At 33.1% G+C, this 13,002-nt stretch overlaps 1 protein-coding gene across 1 annotated transcript; it reads right to left on the reverse strand.

The window, feature by feature from the left end:
• Positions 1-7,051: 7,051 nt before the first annotated feature.
• On the reverse strand, positions 7,052-10,765 carry LOC143615849 (phosphoribosylaminoimidazole carboxylase, chloroplastic-like). The gene is made up of 16 exons (XM_077088859.1): positions 10,731-10,765; positions 10,477-10,665; positions 10,060-10,390; positions 9,739-9,801; positions 9,523-9,661; positions 9,384-9,439; positions 9,241-9,314; positions 9,017-9,164; positions 8,776-8,949; positions 8,547-8,634; positions 8,345-8,458; positions 8,168-8,265; positions 7,980-8,097; positions 7,788-7,882; positions 7,587-7,693; positions 7,052-7,410 (listed from the first exon to the last, which is right to left on the reverse strand). The coding sequence occupies exons 1-16, from the start codon at positions 10,736-10,738 to the stop codon at positions 7,311-7,313; spliced, it is 1,902 nt and encodes a 633-aa protein (XP_076944974.1). The 5' UTR covers positions 10,739-10,765; the 3' UTR covers positions 7,052-7,310.
• Between the last annotated feature and the right edge of the window lie 2,237 nt (positions 10,766-13,002).

Below are 13,002 nucleotides of genomic sequence, written 5' to 3' on the forward strand. Positions count from 1 at the left end.
ATGTAATGTTAATAATGTAAATGATCACTGTCAAGATGAACACTTAAGTTTTAGGGTTTGGGTGGGCTTGTTTGGGCCTAGGTTAATAAGGTTAAGTGTGTTAATAGCTTATATGGTTAATTTCAATATGTTATTGTATTTATCGGTTAACTGGTTAATAACATAACCGAACCAGTTACTCAGGTTATGAAACCGGTTAACTGATAAGTCAAACTAGATTGTATGAAATTGGCTGGGCGCTTAAATGCCCATTAAAAGCAGCCCGCACACTTGTGTTATGTGTATTTATTTTGACAACCCGATATTTCAAAGAACGGTTAAAGTTTAAAGAACAATTAACATATTTCTTATGCATGCAAATTTATTTTGATGAATGAAATTATCTGTATACTTTTGAATCTATACTCTCTAATAGAAGCCTACAAGTTTTGCCACTTGTCATTTCTACATTAAACCTCACCCGTTTTAACAAATTTATTTATAATAATTAATATTCTTAAAATTTATACTTTAAAATTTGTTAATTTAATATTTAATTCATATTTTTTTTCAAACATTTGATATTTATAATTATCTTTACTTTAAAATTGTTTTAAGGACTATTATACAATGAATGTATTAATAGTGTTTAACGGGTTTATTGTTTCTTTGTATACTGATTATTATTAAATATTGTATTTTTAAGAACTACTCGTGTAATACACGGGCCTCAAACTAGTGACCATATATTCATTATCCATCATCAAATTTAGCCCTCTTATCAAATGTAGTTTTCATTAGAGGTGCACAAATTGGGTTTTTCAAATACCCCGGTTCGGTTATGGAACCGGGGTCGGGGATGACCGGCTATTGGTAAAATCCGGGTCGGGTCCGGGTTCGGGTATTGCCTCTAAAAACCATACCCTATGCATCGGGTTTGGGTCGGGTATAAAACCGGGTATTTTAATACCCTATTTTCGGGTATTGAAAAAAAACCCCTATTTATGGGTTTTTTCGGGCTTTTTTCCGGTGTAGATGATTTTTTTAAAATGTTGCACTTTTTAGGGGTATTTTTCGAGTATTTGTAAGGCATTTTTCGGGTATACATCGGGTATTTGAAATACCCGATTTCGGGTATTGGAAAACCCCTGTTCCGGGTATGGAACGGGTTCGGGTTTTCGGGTATTACCGGGTACAAATCGGGTCCGGTTCGGGTTCGGGTTCGGGTTATAGTACCGAAATGCATACCATATCCGTACCCTACGGGTAGGGTTGGGTCCGGGTATTAAAATCTTGGGTATTAAAAAAACCGGTTTCGAGTTTTTATTTCGCGTCTAGTTCCGCGTGGTTCGGGTTTTTTGTGCATCTCTAGTTTTCATAACACCATATTGCGAAATAATCTATATTACATATAAAACATTTTAGATGGACAAATTTGTAATTTTATCATTTTAAGACGTTGTTAAAAAATAATTAGGAGACGCCGCTAAATTAAATAACTTGACAACATCCGACCTTCCAACCAATCTCCGGCGACGTTTTAAGGCAATCCGTTACCTGGTCTAATTTAATGTTAATTCAATTAAATGAGTTGAATGCTTACGTTACGCAATTCAATTGAAAGCTTCTACCATGACGATGATGATGGAGATAAAACCCATCAGCTATTTCAATTCCTTTTTTTTGTATTCAGGATTGCTTCAAATCAGGTTAGTGTTTGATTTCAGTTTCTAGGGTTCAATTTGATGCAATTTTGTCACAAGTTAAACCCAATTCCACCGGAAACAGTCTCAATTAGCCTCATCCTACAGATGATGAAATATGATGTTCTTAAAGATTAGGAGCAATTGTGGCAGACTGCATCTAATGTATTCATTTGAAGACACTAATTTGTTGCTATTTTATGTTTTTATATGAATTTTACTTTTTTTAACGAATCATTAACACGCCATTTAATTGCAGCATAGCTCCTCCTTCACATCCATTCTTAAACAAAATAAAGAACTCCAAATTGAATTGAACACATAATCAGTGGGAGATCAAGGTGTGGTTCATACTCCTGGAGGTTACGTATCTCTTTTTGATTGCAATTTGATGTATGCGCATGTTTACACATGTATCATTTGGTGGTTATTATTTCTCAAGGTTAATGGTGAAAAACCAGTAAGTCGTTCTTATACTATTAAGTCATTCAATTTTTTAGTTGTTTCTTGTTTCTGCAGTCAAAATTACCGGATTTAGGTCAAATTTGAAAATTATTTATTTATTCACATAGTTTAATATGTACTTCACTTGTTTCCCAAATGTTAGAAATTTTTGGGATTGTTTTGTATCAATGTATTCCTTTTTATTTTGTTTTTGCCATGCTTTCTACCTGGTTGATGTAGCCTCAACTAATTGGTGTATTACCCACTTCAATTTTGTCTGTTTATTGATAAACATTGAATTTTAGTGTTTCATTTTGGACTAAAGCTCTTTAGTCAACCGATGCTTATGATTTCAATGTTTAAATTTTTTAATATTCTCATATCTGTTATAGAATCCTTCTTTATGATTCTTCACGAGCTAAGCCGTACTCGGTTCTTACTTTAAACATGCATAGTTTGGTTTTCAATTTTAGGATGCAAACTTTGTGTGGGTTTTGTTAGGTTTGGCAAAAAAAGACCAGTGCAAAACCACATCATAATGCTGAATTTGGACCTTTTTTTTGTCTTTACATAATCAACGGGATCTGGTTGTGCGCCTATGGTTCTCTTTGATTTATTTTACTCAATTTGCTGCGAATTTGCATCCTTTTGTTATTCATGTATTTGCCCTTTTGTTTTCAATTGCTTGACTTGTGGCCTTGTTTAGTTTAGATATGAAAGTCTTTTTTTTTTATTTTAGTTTTAATTTTGGTTGTTTTGTATGCATATTATAGTTGTGGAAGGGTCAACATCGAATTGCAGCAAAGAAATGTAAGATAATGTATCTTTCTTTGCCCACGATCATCTTTTTGAAAATCTTTTAAAGACATTGTCTGTTAGAACAGTAGACTGTGTTTTAAGAAAATAAGTGTTACTATATGCAGGGCTTATTTGAGTATATAGCATGATTAAAGTTGATGCATTAAGTGAAGCATGGAGGTTTTTCTTCTAGCATTGAATCCAGCGTTAGCATCTTAAGGTGATATATTGGCTTCATATTGTACCTTATCTTTTTTTATGTAATCGTGTAGATACTCTGTGATTATATCAATTTGATGTTAAAAGTTTACCCGTTTGTCAATTGTTGGTGTTTTGACTGCATAAGTTATTACTAAACTTTCTCTTGTATGTTGACTTTTCTGGTCAGCTGAACAGCTCAATAATTTTAATTTATCACACAAACACATTTTCAAAAAGTAAATAGAAATTAAATGGGTTAAACGGGTTAACCTGCAAACCCACTAGGCCAATGAAGGAAGAACATATGCAATCATCTTTTTCCATCTTTATAGCCCTAAAATTATTTCAAGGAATCGGTTCTCACAGGTTACACAGGTCAGCCGACAGGTTAGAACCAGAACTACCGAGAACCGAATAACCTGTTTTACCTGAATCGAAACCTGGATCAGAATAACTATATTTGGGCTCTTACGGGTCAATAAACCACATTATTACCTTGTTATGTTTCTAATAATATGTGTTCAGTTTCATGCAGCCAGAGCTGTTTGCAAGGGAAAAACTCGTGACATTAAGAACTTGCAATCAACTTCTCCGTCGTTTGTCAAAGGTGATTTTGTTCACTTTAATTAATGGAAAGTTTTGTTCAATAAAAATAAAATAGTGTTTTGTTGTCGTAGAGGTACCTAATGGTGAGACTCCCTTCGTTATAGTGCCGTTTGCAAAACAGCCCTTGCGGAAGGCTGGTAGCAGCCTGACTTACAGCAGGTGTAGCAAATGCAACTGCTTACGTCAATCAGAAATCGTCTATAAAATTTTGGTTCTTTTACCCTGGTAAGGTCACAAGCGCATGCAATCGGATTTCATTGTTCAATTCACATTAACACTCTTAGTTATAAGGTAGGCTTTTGTTCTGAACTCTAGATTAACCAATTGGTGTTTGAAACTTATTCAACTTACTAATACATTATTTGTGTTTTCAATTTCACAATGTAAAACTTGTGTTTTCAAGTTATTTATTTTGTTATGTTGTGTAATGCTAACTGATAACAAATCAAATGTATGTAGAAGATATAGAAACTTTAGTTAATATTGCAGTGAGCACTTCGAAACTTGTTAAAATCACTTTATATTACTTTATCATGTTAAATTTGGTAGATTTTTACACCTGGAGTGGTCACTTCTTTATTAAATTTTCAAGTTGGAAATGCAGCAGAGGATTGGGAAATTGATTCTAAATTTATGTTAACGAGTCATTCCACCAAAATAATATACTTACACGCGCAGCGGTTTATTTACCATTGCATTTTATTCTTCTAACATTATGTAAAAAGTTAAAAGACGTCTAAAATTTTCTTAACATATTAAAACAAGATGATTTATTTATTGTTTTTTTTTTTTTGTTAAATTGCAGATGCATTTAAGATTAGCTACAAAGAAAACGAGTCAAAATGGGCTGAAGGTTGACCAAACTGTATGTTTGCATAAAAGCCTCTTGATCTATCTTTAGTACCAGAAAATGAAACATGTAAAGTTTGGCTTGTACAGATCAATTCGGGTAAAACACGAGCCTATTTAAAAGAACATCAATTTGGTTCGACTCTAAATAAGTTCAGGTAAATATCGGTTATAATCAAAATGAGTTTGAATTAAAACGAATTATTTTTGAAAGGAAAATGTCAAACTCTCACCTTTCAGCTGGTTAGTACCAACTGTACATACGTTTCTCAGGTATATATGTATAAAATAAAAATAAATATAATTTCCGGATTAAATGGGTTGTTTGTGTCGACCTGAGAAAAATCATCTCGTGCATATGTCGGACATTTTTGTGTATGACCCACGAAAACCGCTCATTTAATATGCCCCTAGAAGTTGTTCTAATAAATAGCTTGCGGTTAGAGATTGAGCAAGCGAGAGTACTTAAAATATTCTAATCAAACGTGATAATATTCTATGTTTTTGCAGTTATTTCCTTAAACAACACAGTGAAGAAGCAATATTTTAAAGCCTCAAAAACAAGTGATTTGATCAAAGACACATGGGAGATCAAGGGTAAATATGTAAATGTGGAAAACCAGTTGAGTGAAATGCATACACACTACATGCAATTAAGCATGTAACTTGCAGAGATTGAAGGGGAGAGGCAGAAACTTATGATGATAGTCAAGAATCTGAAATAATGATCTTGATGACAGAGGCACAATTAGTCAACATATCGTAAGAAAGTCAGCATAATCTATGAATAGGTTTGGTGTTAAATGCAGGGTTATCGAGTAGAAGATGCGTGTTTCCGGGTGTTGTAAATGGCTTTAGTTACAAAAGGGTCAAAATATTGAATAGAATGATTTAACCATGTTTTTGGTCTTTGTTGTTTTCATTGCCTTTTGTTATGCTATTTGTGTTGTGACAAATATTTATAAATATATATATATATATATATATATATATATATATATATATATATATATATTTTATTGGTGAGTAATTAAGTTTGTGTAAGACATCTTGCAATAGCAGTAGAGTTTGGCAAACCTAATGTGTATATCTCAAAACATGGCCAAATATGTCGATGCGAATATGAGTTTTAGAACAACTTTAACCCAAAGTCCCCCACCTTTCTGGTGTTTATAGTTTCACGTCGCTTCAAGTTTTGACGTTAAGAAAATGAAAATCTTTGCGTTCGTTAACAATATAAATGAACGGTTCGCGGACGTGAACAGACGAACAAAATTGAGATAAATCCAGTCAAAAGACATGTGATGAACAGTGTGTTTGGTCTAAAAAGTTTGAAAGTCTAGACTGACTTATAATGGCCTAAAAAAGTTTATATGAATACTTTAACGAGCGTAAACGAACAAACTTGAACAAGTGTAAAATACAAGAATAAATGAATATAAACTAATGGAATAAACGATTTTAAATGAATGAGCGAGACATGCATTCATGTTGTTCGTTTAATTAAATGAACACATTTTATTGAAAGATGGTTATCCTTATGCTATCTACATGTTTTCTAATCTACATAATAGAATTTTATTAAGTTTTAGTTTATTAACTTACTAATACATATTTATATTTACATTTTTATATATTTGTCATCATAGGGTATTTTCGGTATACTTTCAAAACATGCCAAAATTTCGTGCTGCAGATCTAAGTTAATGGTTTTACAAGCACCACATCATGAAAAATTAGGCTTCTAAAAGAACCGGACAAACATAAACAAAGCATGTTCATGCACACTCATGTAACTCAGACGGCGAACAAACAACCCGAAGACGAAAAACTAAATGAACAAGAGTTTCTTGTTCGTGTTTGTTCGTTAAGAAGATGAATTAAACTATTCTTTTTTTGGCTAATATTGTTGTCTAAAATTTCAATTCTTGGTATCGTAAACCATATGGAATCCAAATTTTACTATCGCAAATGTTTGTAACAGAACGAACCGTTACTAGCTGAATCACAATTGTATTCCCGCCGCAACACGCGGACACTTTTACTAGTTTTTTTTAAAGGTTTTTCTAGATATGAAAAATTGTCTAATAGCAATGCTACCACATAAAAGTTAAGTTGCCAAATCAATCATACCTTCAAGTATAGGTTTGATTTGTCTAATTCAAAGTATTAGTGTAAATATTTTTGTCTTTTAACTCAAAACCTTTGTATACATAAGCACAACAAAACGCACTCATGCATATCATTTCTCATATATCAGGTCAACCTCCGTCTCAAATGGAATTTTGTCTTTAAGCTCAAGGTGAAGTTTTGTAACCATGGCGTCAAGTGAAATTAAATAATTAACAAAGGAGGAGACACTAATTCATCATTGACATAACCTGTTTAGCCAACCTTAATCTGATACAACTTAGAATTCAAAAACTAAATCCCATTCTAAATGACTTGCTAGTTGCTACAAAACTATTGTTAATGATTCCAACAAACTTAAAACTTATTCTAAAATTTAGCCACTTAAAAGTATTTGTTTTGCTTTAATCAAGTAAAATGGCTCGGACTCGTATGGTCAGCATTCGGGAACAAAATCCTCAAATAAAACATTACATCATGGAACTAGGCCTACAAATCTAATGAACAAAAAATCCCTCACACTTTTGGGTTAGCAAGTGTTGTTTCCATGGTTTTATGCAAGTCTTGTTTCGTTGATGTTTACTTGTTCAAAACTCCAAACTATTCTCGAGACTTCAAATAATCCTCCCAGCCAACTTTTTCTAGCTTCTCCATCTTTTCCAATACCGTATCTCTTGCGTCTTCTTGAAACTGCGCCATTCTGTTTACACAAATTACACATTTTAATTATGTTTCATTTCAAACGTGTAAAATGAAAACAGAAAAAATTTAAGGCATAAAACCTTTTATTTGCTATTATTAATATATTTAAGACTATAATATTAATGATGATGTTTCTAAAATCTAAAATCATAATTAAAAAGTTAATGAGATAACCTTGCTTGGAGGGCAGTATCAGCCACCCCTAACATTCTAACTGCCAACAAGCCTGCATTTGTGGCATTGTTTATTGCGACCGTTGAAACAGGAACACCTCTTGGCATCTAATTCACACGACAAAATCCCCGTTGATGAATATTTGTGTTTAAATAATTACTAAAAAAGAGCCTATTACTTGTATAAGTTTTATCTATATACCTGCACAATGGAGAGAAGAGAGTCAAGGCCATCCAATGTTGAAGCGCGTACAGGAACTCCAATCACGGGTAACGGTGTAAGGGCAGCAACCATACCTAATCGCACGTTAGAATATTAATATTACGGTTATATTAACATAATTAATATTATTGTAAATATGGAAATGAATATTGGAAGCAGAGGGGTAAAAACCTGGCAAATGGGCTGCACCACCAGCGCCTGCAATAATAACCTGAATGCCTCGTTCTCGAGCTGATGTGGCATAAGAAAACATCAGCTCAGGCGTTCTGTGTGCTGATACTATTCTTACCTGCAGAATGTTTTTAACGCATCAAACCTTCTTATTCATTTTATCCAACAAAACTACGATTAATATTAACCTCAGCAGACACGTCGAACTCATTCAAAACTTTGGCAGCTTCTTTCATAACTGGAAGATCTGAATCAGATCCCATTATGATTCCAACACGTGGAGCAACTGTGTCAAGATGACTTATTATTATTATGTTATGAACTAATATAAAACCGACCAAAATACATTTTTTTAGAAAATAAACCTGGAGTCTCTTTTGAACTTTCTTCCTTGAGAAATGATTTAACCCGTGCTTCCACAACGCCCATTGAAGGCCCAACAACAGTGATGTGGCCCATCTTCCGTTGCTTTCGCATATCTTGCGGTTTCATGAATAATAATTTTTTATTATTTATTTATTAGGCTGATGTCATCAAAGTGGAGCATGTTTGTGAATACATACATACCTGGCTTATCATGCCAGTGAATTGTAGCTCCCGGAGTGCACAACGCCCTGTTAATAATCTTATTTGCAATTATAAAACCTGCGTCCCCCTGACAAACAATTCCCATAATCTTGCTTATTATGACACCAAACTACCAAAGGAACCAACCGTGTAATTATTTCTTTTATAAATAACCTATGTATTAAACATACTTACAAATACAATAATATGGATATAATTCTTTATTTACCTCATCTTCACCAAGAATATTGTACATCACGGCAGCTGGAACCTTCAATGACGGGTCACCGAGTGGAAGCCCAACTATGGCCCGCAAATGTTGCTCGTATTGTGACGTATAGCACGATTCAATCGTGTGGTGCCCACTGTTATGAGGTCTAGGAGCAACTTCATTTAGTAAAATCTGTATTTTTTAAACACATTAAATACATATTAACGTTCACATAAATATTATAATAAATAATGCTAACCTGTCCATTTTCGGTTAAAAACAGTTCAACTGCAAACACACCAGCACCTTCTAATGAAGCAACGGCTCGTGAAGCAATATCAGTTGCAAGTTTCAAAATCTTCCATGATTCATTAGCAGGTGCCTTAACAATGTGACAAATGTTTTCCCTGATGAATTAAAAAAAAATAACATCAAAAAATGTTTATAAACATAACACAACCATTATTAAAACTATAATCTTGCCTGTGTACGGTCTCGACAACAGGATAGCACGATATAGAATTGTCTCGTCCTCTTGCAACAATAACCGCAAGCTCCTAAAACAAACATGAAAAAAGTCAATGAAAGTCAAACTTTAAGCAACTATTAGTGTGATTATTTTTTACCTTAACAAAAGGGGCCCATTGTTCAACATATAAACCATGATCAAATCCTCCAAGAGCTGCAAATCGAAAGTAATTTTAGTATTCTTCATTGGCAAACTTTGACACCAAAATAAGATTAATAAATAATAAATAAAAATACCATTAATTGCAGAACTAAGTTCTTTTTCGGTTTTAGCAACCGCATTACCACGACCATCATAAGCCAACCTTCTACTCTTTATCATAAGCGGATATCCAAATTCTTGGCCTGCTCTTTTAGCACTTTCTTCATCATTTATCTGTTAAAAAAATGGGTAAAAACTATTTATTTAGTAAACTAAAAAATGCACATAAAATATTTCTTAATGGTCCAAACCTGCATAAACTTAGGAAGCGGGATATTGTTCTTAGAAAAATGGACTTTTTGAAGAAATTTATCCTGTGAAAACAAAAAAGTAAAAGTTAGTGAGAGTTATCTGAATAACAAGACATCATGACAACAAAACAGAGGAAAACTGAGCTATTAATAGGCTTGTAAAAAGCAAACGTTCAGTGAACCGTTCCGTGTGGAATTTTTTTTATGTTTGTTTATTTAATAAATGAACGAACATGAACAAAGAAACTTGTTCATTTAGTTAAATGAACAAACTTGAACACATGTCTTGTTCATTTATTTATGTTCGTATGATTATTATACCTGTATTATACGAATGGTTGAAGCTTTAGGCTGGCAATCCACCCCTTGTTTTTCAAGCTTCTCCAACGTGTCAGCATCCACATGCTCAATCTCAACCGTCAATATCCCACAACTCTTTGCAAATTCTTCAACTTTTTTACTATCACTGTAACTTCCCACCATATGATGGTTAGATATACCACTTGCAGGACAGTTCGTCAAAGGATCCAAAATATTAACTTTAATCGCCATTTGAGAAGCCGCTTGACAAAGCATCCGCCCTAACTGCCCTCCACCCAAAACACCAACAACCGTTTCCGAAAGTCCATGACTTGTTGTCACATTTTCATTCCTACATTGATTCAAACCCACACGTTATTTTAATTCATATTAATATTAACAAATACATAAAATGTCTTACAATAATGTAAGTACAACCTTTGCGAGACGTCATTTTTGGTGGATGTTTGGCAAGATATAGTGCAAGCCCTTTGTTGCTTGCTCATTGGATACGATGACGAGACCGACGTGTTGGTTAAGTTCCGAAATGTTCCAAGCCCGAGTAGAGAGAGTCGGTTGGAACAAACGGGTGATGTGGAACCGAGTTGATGGTTCAGGCTCAGCATCCTGTTAATGTAATAGGATAATAAGCTATTACAAATACATGATATAAAGTGAAGATAACAACTTACAAATACATGAATAGTCAGGATTGAGTTAAAGGGTCTGCAATAAAACAATAATGTCACAATTTATATCAAATAATAATAATAATGTTGTAATATTATTTCTAAGTAATGCTTGAGGTAGACAATGGTATTTGAAACTTCTTTAGTATTTTCTTTTTATATTTTTTTTAATTAATAAAAGTAAAAGTAAAAAAGTAAGAGAAAAAATATGACAAAGTTCAAAGTCTTGAAATATCAAATTACTATTATTTGTGCACCTCTAATAAGTAATAGTAGAGAGGTGTTTACGCTTAGTTTATACCATTAACAAATACAAAATAGAAACATTTAAACAACAAATCAGAAAATAAAACTGAAAAAAAAGCTTGAAAAAATGAATAAATTGAAAATTATGAAATTTTATTGTGGTCTACAAAACCAAGTTGGCTATGTGTTAGTAGTAATTGAAAGGAAAGAAGGAAGCTTACACAAAATTATCGGAGAACAGTTTGACCGTGCCGTCGCTGACGAACGGAGTACGGTGAACACGGCTTACGTGCACTGTTCAGATACTTTGAACAACACCATTGGTTTTACTTTTAGGTTTTTAAGTTTCCTTTTTGTTTTTTTTAAATTAAAAATTAAAATCAATCATAAAAAAAGTATTTTTGTTATAAATATATTAATCAATATTAGTTTTGTATCCATTGCATATTATTATTATCTAACCATCTATATAATTGTATGTCGCTCTCAGGTTGCTTCCCATCCCCTTCAAAACCATTAAATTGCTTGATTTCTAAACAGTGCTCTCTCGTAGATTTAGCCCGGATTTACCCGTTTTTGGATACCATCTCTCACACGGGTTATATCAAAACCATCGGTGATCAGTTCTACAAAGCCTAACCATTTTCCTCCCCATCCTCAGTAATCGTCTCAAGGTAACCCTAATCCCTATTTTCTTTTAACATCGATGCCAATTGAAGGCTGATTCGCAACTGACCTTCCCAATCAAAAGTATATTCCTTTGTTAATTAATCTGTTGATTTCTTGATATTTAGTTTAATTATACATACAACCCTAAACCGATTTGATTTTTGGTTTAATAACTTACTTGAACATCGATGGGGATTTAAGGTCGTGACTTCTGATTCACAAGCATCCTTCCCAATCAAAGGTATGTTCGTTTGTTAACCGGTTGGTATCTTGATATTGTATTCAATTCAGTAATTACTTTATGGAGATGATGAATAGTAAAAAAATGTATATTTGATTACAAAATTCAAAATGAAGTTTGTTTTGTAATACAGATAGTGATACGTTATTGACTATTAATTTGCTTGAATAATGTTTATTATTCTTGTATAAATCGGTGGCCTTGAATTGCTCTGAGTCCAATTTGTGATCCGAAATTGGAGAATTTACTGTCATCAACGAATGAAGATGACGCCGTCGTAACTGAATTTGTTATTTGTTTTGTTTTTCTCTAATTACTCAATGTTTTTGGTCAATCCGTGGTTTTATGTTGGGTATTTGTTTGCGAGGGAGTGTTATAGGAGGAAGGGGTGGGGGCAGATGTAATTAGTAAGTCATCAACATTTCATTTTATAAACATGTTTTCTCTTCTCTAGAGACTCAACACATTACATGCAGATGCATATAATTAGATGAGAGACTTTGATGTCACTACAAATTTTGTGTTATCTCATGATGCAAAAAGGGTTAAATTTCGGGTGTGTGTAGAAACCTATAAGACACTATGTGTTTGAGGTCCTATAATTTGTTTGATGAGTTGCTTTTGTTGTGTTTTTACGTTGATGCTGCCGACTTTGCCTATAGGTTGTTTTGATTATATGATTATATGATGTTTGGAATTTATATATTTCCTTCATAAATTGTTTGGAAGTCAAAATAGTAATTTACTTGGTTAACTTGCTTCTCCTAACTATGCGTATATGAAATGCTATTACATTAGCCTTGGGTTTCGTTTACAAATATTTATAAGTGTATCACCTGTCACTTTATTCTATGGACATATAATGTTACAGGTTAATCGTTTTGGGATTTGCTTATGTGTACATTGCTTATTTAGTTTGGTTACATGTCTTTTTGTCTTTGTGCTAATGTGGTTGTTTGCTTCTTTGTTTGTGTTAAACTTTAATGCAAGGTATGTGCTTTTATTTTTGTAATCCATGCTGAGAGTTTGTTTTTAAAGTATTTAGTTTGGTGTTTTGGTTTATTTTGAGATTTACAGAGCGTTACAAGTTGTGAATCTGAGTCCCCACATGACTTATCG

This window comes from Bidens hawaiensis, unplaced genomic scaffold (assembly GCF_021521415.1).
Source record: "Bidens hawaiensis isolate Kalapana, Puna unplaced genomic scaffold, B.hawaiensis_p1.1 tig00044695_1, whole genome shotgun sequence".
Taxonomy (NCBI): Eukaryota; Viridiplantae; Streptophyta; class Magnoliopsida; order Asterales; family Asteraceae; genus Bidens; species Bidens hawaiensis.

What these genes read in the sequence shown, in the direction of transcription:
- LOC143615849 (XM_077088859.1), bottom strand. An exon ending in CGCTTCCTAAGTTTATGCAG is followed by an intron (nt 9,662 to 9,738) that starts GTTTGGACCATT and finishes TTTTTTTAACAG; the next exon opens with ATAAATGATGAAGAAAGTGC. An exon ending in AATGGGCCCCTTTTGTTAAG is followed by an intron (nt 9,315 to 9,383) that starts GTAAAAAATAAT and finishes TGTTTGTTTTAG; the next exon opens with GAGCTTGCGGTTATTGTTGC.